The 18484-nt window shown below is 40.7% G+C and overlaps 1 protein-coding gene across 6 annotated transcripts in view; it reads left to right on the top strand.

Moving 5' to 3' along the window:
* The window catches only part of Gabpb1 (GA binding protein transcription factor subunit beta 1), a 69132-nt gene extending 50959 nt beyond the window's left edge, over positions 1 to 18173 (top strand). For 4 of the 6 annotated variants that reach the window (XM_029562951.1, XM_008831801.3, XM_008831800.3 and 1 more), the window contains exons 7-9: positions 1687 to 1872; positions 6015 to 6130; positions 16705 to 18173. In XM_029562951.1, the coding sequence (XP_029418811.1) occupies positions 1687 to 1872; positions 6015 to 6130; positions 16705 to 16857 (455 nt within the window). In that variant the 3' untranslated portion in view covers positions 16858 to 18173. The remainder of the gene's footprint in view (positions 1 to 1686; positions 1873 to 6014; positions 6131 to 16704) is intronic. The other 2 variants (XM_029562954.1, XM_029562953.1) reach the window with 1 other exon arrangement.
* Positions 18174 to 18484: the final 311 nt, after the last annotated feature.

The following is an 18484-nucleotide window of genomic DNA, read 5'->3' as shown; positions in this document are numbered from 1 at the left end:
TCTCTCTCTCTCTCTCTCTCTCTCTCTCTCTCTCTCTCTTTTGTCTTTCTGTCTTTTTGAGACAGGGTCTCCCTGTAGCCCCAGCTGTCTGGAACTCCCTATGTAAACCAGGAAGGCCTCGAACTCACAAAGATCCACCTGTCTCTGTCTCCCAAGAGCTGGGATTAAAGGTGTGAGCCACCATACCTGGCCCCCTTTCTCTCCTTTTAAAAAAATGTTATTATTACAAAGTTTTGAAAAATTCACTCCAGGATAATAATTGTTCAGTTCTTAAGTGGAAGGTACAGTATATATATCCTTGTGTGTTTTACATTGCTTAATATTTGTTATATTCGTCCATATTTTATGTATTAATTTTTTAAATTTTATTTATTATTATTAATTTTTTTTAATGTGTATGTGTGTATTGCCTGCATGTAGGTAAGTGCACCCATGTTGTGCAATGCCCTCGGAGGTCAGAAGAGGCTGTCGGATCCCCTGGGACTGGAGTTATGGACAGTTTGTTAACTGCCATATGGGTGCTGGGATTCAAACCCAGGTCTTCTGCAAGAACTACCAATGTTCTTAACCACTGAGCCATCTCTCCAACCCCATGTATAATTATTTTAATAAACATGTTGTATTCAATTATATGACTCCACAATTTTTGCTTCCTTCCTTCCCTCCCCCTCCCTTCCTCCCTCCCTCCCGTCTTTCCGTCCTTCCTGGTCTGAGTTTTTGAGACAGGGTCTCCCTGTAGCCCCAGCTAGCCTGGAACTCACTATGTAGACCAGGCTGGCCTTGAACTCACAGAGATCCTCCTGCCTCTGCCTCTTAAGTGCTGGGATTAAAGGCATACACCAACATGTCCAGCCACAATTTATTTCTGTCAATGAATATCTGGTTTAGTTCTAGGGGTTTTTTTTTGGTTTGTTTTTTACTATTCACAGTAAAGCTGTTAGGAATGTTCATGTGCATGTCTTTTGGTATCAGTGTAGGATTGCCTGTGGGAAAGGATTTTGGCAGTTTTAACTTGTGATTTCTTTATTTAGGCAAGGGCAGAGGTGAAGTTTTTAAGGATTAGAACCCTCTCTGCACCTCTTAAAAATTACTGAGAATCTTTTTGGGGGCTTGATTTATGGAAAGGTTGACTTGCTCCCCGTCATATAGCATGTGCTCTGTGTGCTGCTATATGCAGCCATCACTCAGTCCAAGGAGTGCTGTTAATTCTTTGTATTTGTTGGCATGTAAATGTGTCTAGACTATGGTCATACTTAAAATTCTGCTTTGAATTGTGGGATTTTATTAAATAGAGATAGTATAACCTTTTATTACTTTAAGAGATCTTATATTTGTCCTTCACGTACAGAAGATACAGAGAACTATAAAGAAGTTAAAGAAGTGAGGCCAACTTGGTCTCCATGGTGAATCCAGGCCAGCTGTGGCTACAGGGAGACCCTGTCTCAAAAAGACAAAAAAAAAACACCAAACCTTTATTGAAATGTAGTCATAGCAAGATGGCTAGAACTCAGTTGTTAATTGTGAATCCTGTAATCAACTATTTACATAGATAACTGTATTACCACTGGTGATGAGATTTAAAAGCGTGTAAAAATTGTCCTAAGAAACAAGCAAAGAAAAAATATGTGTATTCATAGTGTTAGATATATTCAGTGATTTTTTTACCTTTTTCTTTTTCCCCTCCAGTAGTGGCCACAGAAGAAGTGGTTACTGCAGAATCTGTGGATGGTGCAATTCAGCAAGTAGTTAGCTCAGGAGGTCAGCAAGTCATCACGATAGTTACAGATGGAATTCAGCTTGGAAATTTGCACTCCATTCCAACAAGTGGAATAGGTCAGCCCATCATTGTGACGATGCCAGATGGACAGCAAGGTTAGTACCAGATATTTACATGGTCTGTTTATATTCAGTACTCAGGAAATTGTGCTTACAATGCATTTATTTTTTGCATTGAATTTTGTATTTGTAGCCTTTTACAATGAATATAGTTGCCTGATTTTATGTGCTTAGGCTAATATTAGAACTAGCTTACTTTGAGCACTTAGTAGGTGAAAAGAAATTGACCTCAAAGCATTCTGTTTGGAAATCAAACTTTAAGTGTTGCCACAAACAATGTGCAAATAATTCCAAATCATCATTGGATAATTTCTTAGAACATTTAATGCAATTCAGATATCATATGAACTTAAAAAAAAACACATAAGAAAAACTTTTAAGAATAAGTTGAAGATATGCCCCAGATCCTTGCTCTCAGCAGAGTGGGCAGAGTTTGGAAAGTGAGAGAACCTGGAAGTGGAGCTCTGGAAGCTTGAAGACAGAATGTCGAGACATTGTGTATTTGCTGCCAAGATGGCAGGGGTCTTCTCTGTGAGACCAGAAGCCTCTACTGCATACATGGCTAAGCCACGAGTTCAGTAACTGCTGCAGCGCTCTGCTCAGTGCCCTAGACACTGTGCTCAGTGTGCTCATGTGAGCTATATACTCTTTCCAGTGATATTTATGATCAGCTGTATTCATAGAAATAGCCTAAAAGATGGAATTGTTATTTAAAAAAAGAAGAGAGGAAATCTGTATTTGGGGGCACAAATGAACATTTGAACTAATTTGTATTAGCCTAAGATGTTAAAATAGTGAAGCAGCCAAGATACGGTTGGAAGAGTGATTAGGAAACTTATCCCAAAGGGGACAGTGATTTGTTTTTTGGTTTTTCTTTTTTGGTCTTTTTTGAAACAGGGTCTTCCTGTAGCCCCAGCTGGCCTGGAACTTGCTATGTAGACTAGGCTGGCCTGGAACGCACAGAGATCCACCTGCCTCTGCCTCCCGAGTGCTGGGACTAAAGGCATGTGCCACCACTCTTGGCTGTGATTTGGTTTTGATTGGTTTTGATTCAAGTAAATTTCCGAAAAGAAGAGGAAAATGGTCATCAAATTCCTAGTTGCAGTTTGTAAAGAATGGACTTTAAAAATGAGCCAGAGGATGTGAGGAACATGGGAAATGTAAGCCCTAGGAAGATACCAGTCTGCTGAGAGCAAGGATGACTGAGCCCTCTGTGCTCTCAGTGTGGCAGCACAGCTGTGGAAGCTGCAACCTGGGTCCTTCTACCAACACAAAACTCCAGGGAGAATGTTTCCAGCTTGGAAACTTGTTATGTCTCTCATCAAGATAGCACTAAAGCAGTGTGTGCGTGCAAGAGTGAGTATGAAAATCAGCAGGTTGGTGCGGGTGTCTCACCACACATAGGAAATGAGTGCACCCCATAAGAGTGAGTATGAAAATGAGCAGGTTGGTGCGGGTGTCTCACCACACATCTAAAGTGAGTGCACCCCATAAGAGTGAGTATGAAAATGAGCAGGTTGGTGCGGGTGTCTCACCACACATAGGAAGTGAGTGCACCCCATAAGAGTGAGTATGAAAATGAGCAGGTTGGTGCGGGTGTCTCACCACACATAGGAAGTGAGTGCACCCCATAAGCTCGGTCAAGCAAGTGAGCTGTGTCAGCAGAATCCTCCATACCCTGCTTTTCACTCCTGCTTCCGCTGTAGCCTACAGATACTGGGGATCTTGGCACCACACTCTTCACCCCTCAGAGATGTCCAGAAGATAGCTCCTAAGATTCATCCCCTGACCTAACAATATGTCCGTGTTGGAGAAGAGCCTTCTTCTTAAGCCTAAGAGCATACCTGGGCTGTGGAAGAAATTGGCCACTTGAACCCACTGTCCCTTGACTGTCTGTATCTACTGTAAGAAATGTTTAGCAGAGGACAGAGTGGGAAGGATATGGGAATGCTGCCTCATTAAGCATATGCAACAACACACTCCTCTGTAGGCCACAGGAGGGCAGAGGTGGCATGACCTTCTGTTCCTGAACCACCCCCACCCCCTCTGCTTCTGAAGGAGATTCCAAATTTGCCATTTCTATGACATCTGTCCAGAGAGTGCCCTTCTGCCTTTTTGCCCCAGGGCAGGCTGGCTGAGGGTCTGCTATCACATGCGAATCCTGGAGATATGCCCAGAATGCATGCCAGTGCATGTTTTGACAACCTTTGCAAGGTTTTGGTGACATGCTCACCCAAGCAGCAGTGGGTGGTCTGGTATCCCCAGAGGGCTTGAGTTGTACGCTGTGTTTCGGCATAATAAAGTCATGGAAAAGACTGAAGTCCAAAGTCTGGCGCTACTTTTACTGGCTCCCATACAGTCTAAAGGTAGTATGTCAGTACTATAGCTGTTCTCAGTGAGGGGCAAGGCCATGTGGGCACCAGATGTTTGATATGGTGGGTGAACAGACACCGTTCTGAGGTAGTGAGAAACTAGAGGGCTGTCTGGTTTTAAGTATGGCAAAATTTCCACTTGCTACTTTAGCTTCTCTGGGAAGTTCCTCCACCAAATTAACTGACTTGCCAACAGTAGAAAATATATTTTCTGGTAATAGGAAGAATACTTTAACTGGAGGTGGGCATGGTGGTGCACGCCTTTTAATCTCCACATTCAGGAGGCAGAATCAGGAGGATCTCTGTGGGATCAAGGCCAACCTGGTTTACATAGTGAGTTCTAGGCCAGCTGGGGCTACAGGGAGACCCTGTCTCAAAAAGACAAAAAACAAAAAAAACCCAAAGAACAAAACCCAAACTAGAAGATAGGTTCTAGCAAAAGCTAGTGTAAACCAGAAAGAATAGATGGCTTCAGAAAATAAGGACCCAACAGAATGGGAGAGGATCCCCAAGGTTGATGGTAAAGAGAGACCTCAAGACATCAGCTATGCCACAGACCTGGAAAGCAAATCCAGACTGGAGTCAGAGGACAGGGGTTCCAAGAAGGATGTCTCCAGCATAGGCCAGAAAGCTTTATTGTGAAATTTTTGAGTTGTTTTTTTTCTTTTTAGACATCACAAAGAGTTACAAGATAGATAAAACAATAGGTGCATTTTAGTGACACTAAAAGACCGAGAAAACCTAAAAATTCCACATTTTGCGTGCTGTCAAGAAACATCTTAAGACCATTATAATCAGAGCAGGAGGGCTCTGGTGGAACCCATAATGTAGCATCAAGGAAAGAAAAGGGAGATTAAGGGGCTGGAGAAATGACTTATTGGTTATGCTCTTGTAGAGAACCTGGGTTCAGTTCTAGGATCCACACTGTGGCTCACAACCATCTATAACTTTAGCTCCAGGTAACCCTACATACTCTCTCCCTGGCTTCCACAGGTACCAGGCATGCACTGGTGCACATATGTACATTCAAGCATAACACTCATACACATAAAATATATTAAAACTAATCTTGGGACTGGAGAGATGGCTCAGTGGTTAGGAGCACTGGCTGCTCTTACAGAGGGTTTGGGTTTGGTTCCCAGCACTCACATGGGAGCTAACAACTGTCCATAACTACAGTTCCAGGGGATCTATCTGATGCCCTCTTCTGACCTCCTCAGGCATTGCACACATGTGGTACACTTATATACATGCAGGCATTACAATCATACACATAAAATAAAAATAATATTTTAAAAGTAATAGAGGAAAAAAAGGGATTGTATCAGGAACTGGGGGTATGGCTCATTTGTTAAGGTGCCTGCTGTGCAAGTGTGAGGATCTGAATTCAGAACAGCAGCACTTGAGTAAAAAGGCAGGTCTGGTGGCATGCATCTATGACCTTAGCACTGGTATAGGAGTTGGGGCAGGGGTGGGGTGGGGGTGCAGAGACAGGTGATCCCTGAAGCTTGTTGGCCAGCAAAGCCTAGCTGTCTCAAAAAAAGGTGGCACTGTCAAGATGACTCAGCAGTTGAAAGCACTGACTGTGCAAGTCTGGCAGCCTGAGTTTGGAGCCCACTTAAAGGGGAAAGAGAGAACGGACTGTCTGCCACATTCACACCCCACATCTCTCTCTCTACAGCCCGGCAGGTGCTTGGGATTTCTTCCGGGTGCTCATGTTCTAGATGAGTAGCATCCACAGTTGTGGGACTTGCTTTAAGTCTAGACTCTGAGGTTGAAGTAATGTGTATATTTTTTTCATTTTAGTATTGACAGTACCAGCAACAGACATTGCTGAAGAAACTGTTATCAGTGAAGAGCCACCAGCTAAGAGACAGTGTATCGAAATAATTGAAAACCGGGTGGAATCTGCAGAAATAGAAGTAAGGAGTCTTTTACCCGGTGTGTTTTGCCGCAGCCATCCAAAATAAATACAGTGTCTTTTTCTTTTTTGTTATTATTTGTCATTTTATATTTATTACTTGGCAGTGTTTTGATACAGAATGAAAGTGAATAGTATCATTTTGTCTATTCTTTTAGCCTTATACATATGGCAAGCCCTCAATAAATATCTATTGAATGAATGAATGAATGAGTGAAGAATTGGTTTGTAATGAAGTTGTCATCCCAGTAACACTGGAATGCCTTTGGTTCTTGGACTCCACCCTTTATTTTTTGTTAAACTCACACATTCCATCTTCACAAGTCACTGCTTTGTACTTACTGAAAACTCTTTTCTTTTAAAGAGATGTACAAATGCCTAATTGGGCTGGAGGTGTTCTTACAGAAAGTTAATATTTGTTGAACAGGTTATGTATGTAAATGTGTGATAGATAGCTGCTTATTTTACAATTAAGTTCTTTAAGGAAATTAAATTAATGCAGACTGTTGGTAGGACCCAACCTCTTTCTTCCACTCTCCCAAACGAGTTTGCAAGTATAAATCAGTATTACTATAATCATGATTACTTAGCAGTTTTTCCTTACATGACTATAAACAAAATTATATTTGCTGAATTTAGAATGTATCAAACAGAATGATTCTTGAATAACTTTGAAAAAACAAATGCAGTGTACACAGCATTGAATTGTAAACTATATAGGCTGGGCTTGAATTCCACTTCTGACCATCAACTTTGAGTCTCGGTTTTATTTCTCCCAAATTGGACTTTGGCTTCATTTTAGAATGAATGAATTGAAAACGTCAGCACACCCATCCTTACCTTCACTGTATCTGATATGTATATAAATTTGATGATTACTTAGCAGTTCATTTGAAAGGCTCTGGTTATCATGGAAAGGATTTTTTTTAATGGCAACATAATTCTTAATAAAGATACTTAGAATATACTCTCCTCATCCCGTACTCATTAAGATAGTAAATGGGTACCTCTATGGGCCAAAATCACAGACAATATATTTTTGAGCTAAAAAGAATCCAGTTAGCTGGGCATGATGACACATGCCTGTAGTCCCAACAGTTGGGAAGCTGACACAGGAGGAGGGAATATTTCAGGCCAGCCTCAGGTGCATAGGTTGACCCTGCCTCATAAACACAAAACAGTCACAAAGAATCTGTGGGTAATAGTTTAACCAGAATGTCTGGTAAGATTTTAACTTTTCGTGTGATTTATTTCTCAAAATTTAAAATGATGTATATATAGGGCATTAATGTTCTGATTCACACACTAACAAGTTATTTCACTAAACAATATCAATATACTTATTTAATATTCTTTAAAATATTTTTATTTCATGTGTATGAGTGTAATGCCTGCATATGTATAAGTGCATCTGTGTCATGTGATGCCCACAGAGGTCAGAAGAAGGCATTGGAGCCCCTGAAACTGGAGTTAAGGACAGTTGCTAGCCGCCATGTGGGTGCTTGGAACTGAACCTGAGTGTTGTGTAAGAACAGCCAGTGCACTTAACTGCTGAGCCATCTCTCCAGCCCCCTTAATAGCCTTTTGTATGTATGTGGTATATGCATAAAGTGCACTTAACTGCTGAGCCATCTCTCCAGCCCCCTTAATAGCCTTTTGTGTGTATGTGGTATATGCATAAGTACGTACGTACGTACGTGTGTGTGTGTGTGTGTGTGTGTGTGTGTGTGTGTGTATGACATCTTCCTAGATTGTTCTCCACCGTGTTTTTTGAGACTGGGTTTATTACTGAACCTAGAGCTCACCAGTTTGGTTAAACTGGCTGACCAGCTATCCCTAGGGATCCTCCTGTCTCTATCTCCCCTGTACTTGGGATTATAAGTGGTCACAATACCCAGCTTTTTACATGCATTCTGGGGTTCCAAACTTAGGTTCTCAGGCTTGCATGGCAAGCACTTCACTGGCTGAGCATATCCCCAGCCCCTCATATTCTCATTACTGGAATTTACAGTAAGTAAGCTGTATTAAGTAGAAGCAAGAAGGAGGAACTTCCAGAGAGTTGGGGTTTAGCTTTTGGTATAAAGAACGGTGGGTTTTTCTTGGTTGTTTTTGTTTTTAATAGAACTTTCTGGTAGTGCAAATCTCATTTTCCATCAATGAAAATGCTCAAGCCAAGGCTCCATGACCTCTTAGGGCTAAAGCCTAAAGGGACTTTGACATATACCAGGAATAGAGATGGTAGAGGTGGGTTTAAATTGCAGGATGAAGAGATGATGTCCAGTGTTTAGGTCAACCAGATAACTCTTTTCCTATAACACATGAAATTCTTCTTTTAAATGTATATTCCTTATTTTTAAACTTATTTTTATGTGTATGAGTGTTTTTCCTGCATGTATGTAAGTGTACCACATGCATGTGATGCCAGCAGAAGCTAGAAGAGGGCATCGGATCCTCTGGAGTTACTGATATTTGTTCACTGCCATGTGGGTGCTGGGAACCAAATCCCTGTCCTCTGCAAGAGCAGCCAGTGCTCTTAACTACTGAGCCATCTCTAGCCCTGTGAATACATGTTCTCAGATGACTGGTAGCGTTACCTTAGGTCCAGAGTTTTATGCTGCTTCCTTAGGTGACATCTTGGCCAAACTGTAACATCAAGGTACTGTAAAGCAGTAATTTTCAAATATTTGGTAATGTCTGGAAGCATTTTTGGTTGTCATAGCTGTGGGTAGAGGCTGGGTTGACACCCTCCAATACCCAGGGCTGCATTAAGAATTTATTTGATTCAAAAATACCAATAATGCTTAGCTTTAGATAAAACTGTAAAGAAATATAAAAGCTATATGCAATGTTACATGGGCCTTCTCTGTGTCCATGTCCACAGTTATTGGTAACAAGATGTCAGAAATTGTTTACAGAGTTTTCCAACCAGCATTGGAAAAGTTTACCCAGTAATCTCTGGAAGTTTATCAAAAATTAATTGTACATTTTTGTGGATTTTACCTCTACATTGTAACAATGAGGGAAATGAAATGGGTTTATTTTTTGGAGGAGCTATGAATTCATAAAACACGAAGTTGTACTAGTGCACATAGATTTATTTTCATCTAAGCTGAGCATGGTGGCGCACACCTTTAATCCCAGGCAGAGGCAGGCAAATCTTTCTGAGTTTGAGGCCAACTTGGTCTCCATAGCAAATCCAGGCCAGCTGGGGCTACAGGGAGACCCCGTCTCAAAAAGGCGAAAAAATAAAATTATTTTCATCTCTCATTGGGACTGCATTGAAAATGTTTCGAAGGGGGAGTGTGCTGTTTGCAGAGTTTTCCTGTAAATAAGTGTTACCGACCTGTTTCCATGGAGATAAATCTGTAGTTGTGGGAAGAGGAGGTGTGAGTGCTGTGGGAGGGATCGCTTTCTCTGTTTCTTGGACAGTTACATGAATTCAGGAAGGACTTTCTAGTCATGAACGTTAGAGATGAATGTGCTTATTACTCAATCTTTGGTGTGTGATTTTCTTTTTTGGGTAGATTTGGAGGGGCGGTAGTCGGTGCTAGGGATCAAGCATCATGCAGGCTAGGCAAGTACTCTACCACTGAGCTACACCTCACTTCCGCGCTATTTAATTTTTTAAAGAAAATATTTTATTATTTTTATTTTATGTGTCTGAGTGTATTGCCTGCATGTGAGTGCACCCTTGTCCTGCAGTGCCGCGGAGGTCAGAAGAGGGCTTCGGATTCCCCTGGAACTGGAGTTAAGGACGGTTCATAGCTGCCATGTGGGTGCTGGGAATCGAACCCGGGTCCTTTGCAAGAGCAGTGAGTGCTCTTAACTGCTGAGCCGTCTCTCCAGCCCCCCTATTTTTAATGAAATATTTGTTTCCGGGGTGGATTGTGTTACTTTAAACAGTGTAATTTGATGTACTTTTTCCAACTTATCTTTGTTTTGGTTTCTTTCCCTTCTTTCCTCCCTCCGTTTCCCTCCCTTCTTTGCCTTCCTTCCTTCGTTCCTTTATTTGGTTCTTTCCTTTAAGACAAGGAACCATGTCTGGTCTCAGACTTGCAGCATTCCTGCCTGGCTGGTCTCAGACTTGCAGCATTCCTCCTGCCTCAGCCTCTTGAGTGCTGGAATGACAAGCAAATACCACCATACTGGATTGTTTTCCTGCTGCCAGAATTTAAGATTCTGTGTACTCTTATGTTTCATATCTCTTCTCGGCGAGTTTGTTTTTCCCCCTCTAGGGCTGGAGAGCATAAAGTTTTTTGTGAAGACGGCCAGATAATAATATTATGGCTTTATGAGTCATACAGTCACTATTGCAACTATCTAGTTCTATCATTACAGAGATAGCAGCCATAGACAATGAAAAAATGAGTGAATGTGACAGCGTGTCAAGAACTTTATTTATGCCGGGCGTGGTGGCACACGCCTTTAATCCCAGCACTTGGGAGGCAGAGGCAGGCAGAGCTTTGTGAGTTTGAGGCCAGCCTGGTCTACATAGTGAGTTCCAGGACAGCTGGGGCTACAGGGAGACCCCGTCTCAAAAAAGACCAAAAAAAAAAAAAAAAAAAAAAAAGAACTTTATTTATAAAACGTATCTATCACATTTGGCCAGTTGATTTTTAAGACACAGCAAACACTCAGATACCTGGTCTAGTTTTCTCTTAAAAATACATATCTAGGGGCTGGAGAGATGGCTCAGCGGTTAAGAACACTGTTCTTGCAGAATACCGGGGTTCGAATCCCAGCACCCATATGGAAGCTAACAACTGTCCGTAACTCCAGTTCCAGGGGATCTGACAGCCTCTTCTGCCCTCCGTGGGCATTCCACAACATGGGTGCACTTACCTACATGCAGGCATAATACTCATACACACAAAATAAAAACAATAAATAAAATATTTTTAAAAATTGCGTATGTAAGCTGGGTGTGGTGGTGCATGCCTTAATCCTAGCACTTGGGAGGCAGAAGTAGGCAAATATCTGTGTGATCCAAGCCAACCTGGTCTACATAGTGAGTTCCAGGCCAGATGGAACTACAGGGAGACCCTGTCTCAGAAAGATCAATATGGCTTGGAACTGGAGAGATGACTCAGTAGTGGTTTGCCACTCTTCCAAAGGACCTGAACTTGGCTCCCAACACCCACGTTGGACAGATTATAACCTACTATAACACCAACTCTGGGGGATCTGACACCATCTTCTGGTCTCCCTGGGCACCTGTGTGCATATGCACCTACCCATACAAACACACACATGCACATAAATAAAAATAATTTAAAAATAAATCTTTAGTGGTACACGCCTTTAGTCCCAGCACTCGGGAGGCAGAGGCAGGCAGATCTCTGAGTTCAAGGCCAGCCTGGTCTACATAATGAGTTCCAGGACAGCTGGGGCTATAGGGAGACCCTGCCTCAAAAAGACAAAATAAATAAATAAATCTTTAAAAAATATGTCTAGGGACTGAAGAGATGGTTCAATAGTTAAGAACATGTACTGTGTCATTTGTGGTGGTGCACATCTTTAATTCTAGCACTTGGGAGGCAGAGGTAGGTGGATCTCAGTGAGTTTGAATTCAGCCTGGCCTACATAGCGAGTTCTAGTTCCAGGCCAGTCACAACTACATAGTGAGCCTATATGTTCTGTTATTTTTGAGAACAGAAGCATGGCCTGTTCCTGCAGAGGACCTGAGTTCAGTTCCCAGTGCGCTTGTCAGATGGCTTACAGCAGCCTATAACTCCAACTCCAGGTGATCCTGCAACCTCTTCTGACCTCAGATGGCACCTGCATTCATGTGCACACCTCATCCCTCAACCCAACACAAATGCATCCTCATAATTAAAAAAAAAAACAAAAAACAAAACTATCCTGTATTGGGGCTGGCAAGATGGCTCAGTGAGTAACAATGCTTGCCCTGCAAGCCTGGTCACCTGAATTTGATCCCTGGAGCCATGTAAAGGTGGAAGGGGTGTAATCAGTTCCATAAAATTGCCACCAGACCTCCGATGCACACTGTGGCACACACAATAGTAATATGCACACACATATTGTGCACACACAGTAGTAATATGTCCCCACACACTGCGCACACAATAATAATAGCATGCTCACATACATTGTGCATACACAAATAATAATAGAAATTTAAATATATCTTATAGTTAGGAATATGAGTCTAGACTCATTTAGGTTTAAATTTTATTTAAAAAAATTTTTGAGTGTGTAATCTTGGTCAGGTTATTTGACCCTTCAAGGTATAGCTTCTCATCAATGAAAATGGAAAAACAATAGCACCAGCAATAGAAGATCGTTGTAAAGATTAAACAAGATTTTAAAAATATATTGTTACTTTTATGGGTATGAGTGGTCTGCCTGCATGTATGTAAGTGCACCTGAATTGTGCAATGCCCGCAGAGGCCAGAAGAAGGCATTGGATCCCCTGGAACTGGAGTTATGGATAGTTGTTAGCTGCAGTGTGGGTGCTGGGAATCAAACCTGGGTCCTCTGCAAGAGCGGTCAGCGCTCTTAACTGCTGTGCCATCTCTCCAGCCCCTTAAGTGAGATTTTAAAAAGTAGAAATAAAATAAAGCCCCAACCAGGCATGGTGGTACACCCCTTAATCTTAGCACCTGGCAGGCAGAGGTAGGAAGATCCCTGTTAGATCGAGACCAGCCTTATCCACATAGTGAGTTCAGGCCAGCTGGGGCTACATTACTTGCTATCAAGATCATCCTAAAATTTATGTTGAGGTAGAGAATAAAACAGTATAATGATCTTGGTTTATAATAGCTAGAAAAAAGATACAAATTTGGATATTAGAAAATTATATATTAAATGGTTAAATTTTCACATATCATTGCTTCTAACTAAGGCAGAATTAGAGAATTATCTTTGAAAATAAAACAAGGTGAAATTTCTCCTAATATGATGATTTGGGGTTGTGGTATATATAGGTTCCTTCCTTACTGCCACCAGTGTGATTATCATAGGATTTAGGGCTTTTGTTTGTTTGTTTGTTGTTGTTGAGGTCTCACTATCTAGCTCTGGCTAGCCTGGAACTTACTGTGTAGATCAGGCTGGCCTTGAACTCACAGAGATCTGCTTGCCTCTGCCCCCCAAGTGCTGGGAGTAAAGGCGAGCGCCACCATGCCTGGCCTAGGATTTAGTTTTATGTGTATGAATGTTTTGCTTGTCCAAGTGCTTGCAGAGGCCAGAAGAGGGTGGTAGATCCCCTGGAACTGGAGTTAATGACTGTTGTGAGCTACTTTATGGGTGCTAGAAACCAAACCTGGGTCCTCTGCAAGAGCAACTAGTGCTGTTAACCACTGAGCCATCTCTTCAGCCCCTCTTAGATTCTTTAGGGTTACATTTCTCACAGAAAAATCCTTCACCGTCCACCCCCTGCCAGTGCTGGTAATGAACTCAGGGCTTCATGGATGCTAAGCATGTACTCTGCTACAAAGCTATAACTTCAGTCCCTAGAAAAGTATTTAGTACCTATTAATAGACTAAATGATGTTTACTTAAAAATATCAAAATTGGGCTAGCAAGATGGCTCAGTGGGTAGAGGTGCTTGTGGTGCAAGCCTGACAACCTGAGTTTGATTTCCCCAAACCCATGTAAGTGGAAGGAAAGAACTCACTCCATAAAGTCCTCTTACCTCCACAAGCATGCTGTGGCATGTGTGTGTATACACATACACTCACACATAATAAATAAATGTTAAAAACAAAAATACCAAAATCATTTTTAGTATGGTAGTATGGTTTTACTACAAATTATTAAAGCCATGGGATTAACGTTTCTATTTAAATAAAAATCTCAACTGTTGGCCTGTTGATGTTTGAAACAACCAATTTGCTACTTACATTAAGAAATTGTCTTGCATGTAATATATATATATTAAGTAAATATATGAAGAGCAGAAACAAAAATCTTTTAGTAAAATACAAAGTAATATTTTCCACTTTTCAGAGATTTTTATTTGCTTTGAAAAGTGAGATTGCAAAAAGATTCTCTTCCCATATACCTGTGTTCATGAGAAGTAAGTAAAAAATGAAAACACTAAAACTCATTTTGTAATATTAGTCATGTTTTTGATGTATTCAATGAATACCACTAATGATCTTTGTCTTTCATATCTTACAGATTTAGACAAAAAAAAAAAGTAGCTATGTCTTTTATTTGGCCTAGGGAGTTACTATTTTGTTTATATTAAAATGTGTTTTGCTTCTCAGGGCTGGTGTTACTGCTCAGTGGTTGAGTACGTGCCTACCATGTGTGAGGCCCTGGGTTTGATCCCCAGCAGGAATGGTGTGTGTGTGTGTGGGTGCGAGAGAGAGAGAGAGAGAGAGAGAGATCCCCAGCAGGAATGGTGTGTGTGTGTGTGTGTGAGAGAGCGAGAGAGAGAGAGAGAGAGAGAGAGATCCCCAGCAGGAATGGTGTGTGTGTGTGTGTGTGAGAGAGCGAGAGAGAGAGAGAGAGAGAGAGAGGGAGAGAGAGGGAGGGAGGGAGAGAGAGAGAGAGATCCCCAGCTGGAATGGTGTGTGTGTGTGTAATGACTAGTACACACATAGAGACACACACAGAGACACACACGCACACACACACACACGGACTTGAAATAAAAATTTGAGATGAGGAGGATAGAAGTAAACCATCTTCATGCTTAGACTTATCTCATTTTGCTTCCATCTACCTCAATAATAATAAACCTCTTGCTAATGCTAGAAGATACTTGACAGCCTGTTATAATATTCCCTATGCAGTTGGGGAAAATTTTATGTACATTCAAAATATGGACTCCCAAAATACCCTATTTCTTAACAGATAGAAACATAAGACACTTAAATGTGGCTAAACCTACTGTCAGAAGGAGGCCTTGCTCCTGGGGAAACAGCAGAAAGCCCCGCGTTCCACTCTCTCATTGGCAAGCTCAAAGTCTTGCATAGTTGACAGGCATTTCTAGTGTTAATGGCTTACCTGAATGCTTAGACATTCTTCCTGACTTTCATCTTTTCCAGAGTCTGGGAAGGGTATAAGAAAAGGGTAGCAAGGATGTAAGGTTGGGAATTAGGGTAGTGTGGTGTCTGGCCATTGATTAATCCAGAGACAAGAGATTCATTTATTGTACAACCTTTTGTTGTACATTTTGCTTAATTAGAAATTTGTGGACTGCTTGTATAATCTTTCACTTCCATATCTGGTGGACCCATAGGAAAAAAAGCTGAAAAAAAAACAAACAAAAGACGTTGACTCTAGAGCCAGGCATGGTGGCGCTCGCCTTTAATCCCAGCACTTCGGAGGCAGAGGCAGGGAGATCTCTCTGAGTTCAAGGCCAGCCCGGTCTATATAGTGAGTTCTAGGACAGCTGGGGCTACAATGAGACCCTGTCTCAAAAAGACAAAAAAAAAAAAAAAAAAAAATGCTGGTTCTAACTTCATTCCTGGTGTAGGACAGCAGGTGGGATCATAGGAAATCAGGAGGATTATGTGTGTGTGCTTCCTTGTCTGGGTGTTTAGTATGAGCAGGTGTCAGGCGATGGTGGGTATATAGGAAGTGACCCTCAGCCTGTCCTTTCCTAGGAGCTGCCTGCCTTCTACTCCCTCTGGGCATGTGTCTTGTCCAGTGTGAACCTAGCCTAGTAATTTATAGTTCTACTGTGGCCCCCACCAGAGTAGAAGGCCTTTGTAATGAGATTACTTCATTCCTAAGACTGGAAACTTCCTGAGGTGGAGCCTGGGTGGATTAGCTGTTATCTATGTACTTACTAGAGGTGTAGGAAAGGGTTCTTGGACATGTTTGCCTTTGTTTTCCTTTATAACTGAATAGGGACAGAATGAAGAGAAGGAACAGAGATACCATTTTCACTGGACTCTGTATATTAACTCAAGAATTGAGCAGTTAAAACATATATTTTATTCCTAACAATAGAGGTCTCTACTGCAGTTCATTAAAGAGATAGCATTTTACTAGTTTGCCTGCCCAATGGTATGATTTAGCAAACCTAGACTAGCACCCTTCATGTTGAAATTAAAGTATATTGCTTGGTATTATAGGGGAGAATGGGTAGTTTTAAAATTAGTGGTATTTGAATCCCATAAACCCAAATCCTAACTGTATGTTTGGAAAAGCTACATCATCTTTCAGCATTATTTTTCTCTTTCATAGCATGGACCATGTGAGGAGCGTGTTGCTGGGGTTCCCTTTGTGTGCTCAGTAACGTAGTTTGTAATCGTTCCCTTATAATGAACACATCATGAATAGATAGTAAGGAGTAGGTTGTACATTTTCCTTTTACCTCGTCTATAAGTTGTTTTAGTACGTATAAAGATATAGGTAATCAATTTGTGCTTATTTTTATTCATAGTTTTAGTTAGGAGATAATTTTTTTTGCAATTAGAGTGTAATCTACATCTCATTATGGAGTGCAAAATACTTTTGAATTGACTAAAAAGACAAAAAGTGAAAGAAATACCAATAGCTGGCTGCTCTGATCACTGCAGATTGTTTTTCTTTGAAGGACACGTGATTGTGTTAACGTATTTTGGAAAATTGAAAGAAAACACTTTTTTTTAATAGGAGAGGGAAGCTCTTCAGAAACAGCTGGATGAAGCAAACCGAGAAGCACAAAAATACCGGCAGCAACTTCTTAAGAAGGAGCAGGAAGCGGAGGCCTACAGACAGAGGCTGGAAGCAATGACTCGCCTTCAGACTAGTAAAGAAGCCGTTTAACGTCACAGGAAAATGAGTTTGGTTTTACTTTTTATCAAGAAAAAATGCAGTCTTGAACTCTACACTGTAGGGTACAGTCATGGGACAGAAGAGACGACAGGTTGATAACAGGACTTAAGCCATGAGCTCTGAATTCTTATAATATAAAACTTTAGAAGTTGTGAAATGTATTTAAAACTGAATTCTGTAAATAGTTTTTGAAGTTTTTTTTTTTTTTACAGTTGCAAATGAGTTGATAAAGATTGTTGAGATCCAAAAAACACAGTAAGCCACTGTTATGGTGAATTCGTTTTGATTTCAGTACTGACTTAATTTCTCAGAAACAACAGTTTTAAGGGTGATCTTTGTTGATTAGACCAAATGTTGTGTTATAATTATGGTGGACTGATGCTGGAAATACTCTGTGTGAAGAGAAGGTTTTTCCTAGGAACTCTTTGTACAGCTTTTAAGTTGTCTCAGGTTCTCTGAAAACATTTTTTTAGGAAGCAAAAATTTTATATCTGTTCAATTTCAGCTATAGCCAAGTAGATTTACATGTATATGAAGCAAATATTTTTAAAAATTTTGTTTGTACATATTCTGCATGTTTTATAATTTTAAAACACATCACTTGCTTAGGTATGTTCCCACAAAGATGATGAAAGTTATCAGAAAAAAAGGGAAAAGAAGGCAACGTGTCATTCTGTAGGTCCTTGAAGCTAAGTGAGCGCGAAGCTGGTTTTATTGGGATGACAATGTTCTTGGAAGGAGCAGCTTACAAGATAACTTGAATTTGCAAACTCTGCAAAATCTATGCTTTTTTGAAAATTTCATTGTGGGGACGTGAAACTGTATTCTGTGCCTTCCATCATGATTTCCACATGAAAGCACTTTAAGGCACTGGATTTTAAGATAATGTTTTTGGCAAACTCAATGCATTGGGTTTCTGAATATTTCATGGACTTATTCCCCTCCCTAAGAAATTATTCTTATGGAAAATTGCTTTTGTATGTAGAACAAGAACTTTTTGTACTGCAGTGATGTTATAGCTATGTTTAATGTAACTTTCACTTTCCCTCTGGAAGCTCCAGGTCTGTGCTGTGACTAGCTCTCTTGATGTTGAATTCCATGTGTATGGACATTAAACTCTGACAGACTGTTCCATTCTTTTTTGTAAAACATAAAACTTCAAACCCGTCTCTTTTTTTTGTTTTATTACGTTATGAAAATGTTTAACCCTAAAACCCCTCTAGATTATCTGTATAAAGAACCAGTTACCCTTAAAACTGTATTCTGGCCTACTTTTCTATTTTACAATTAAATAACTTTTCCACATATGTTCAGTGTAAACTTATGTTTTGACTGCACATTCTTCACACCTTAAAGCTAGGAGGCTGGGGATGTATATATAGCTCAGTGGTGGAACATGTCCTTAGTGCTTTTGAGACTGGTTTGTATCCCATCCCACATGTATTTAAACCACATTCTACCATATGAAAAAAAATAATTAGATTCTTCATGCTGTGCCTTAAAAACCAAGGGTAGCTTCTTGGGAATTTGTTGATTCTCTCACTGGGATTATCTATGTAGTAGTAGTTAATGTAATAAAAAAATTATGAAGTATCAGCCTGATTTTAATTGCTCTTCA

The sequence above is a fragment of the Nannospalax galili genome, unplaced genomic scaffold, assembly GCF_000622305.1.
Source record: "Nannospalax galili isolate Female #2095 unplaced genomic scaffold, S.galili_v1.0 scaffold735, whole genome shotgun sequence".
In the NCBI taxonomy this organism is placed as follows: Eukaryota; Metazoa; Chordata; class Mammalia; order Rodentia; family Spalacidae; genus Nannospalax; species Nannospalax galili.
This window is presented reverse-complemented; position numbering and strand designations above follow the sequence as displayed.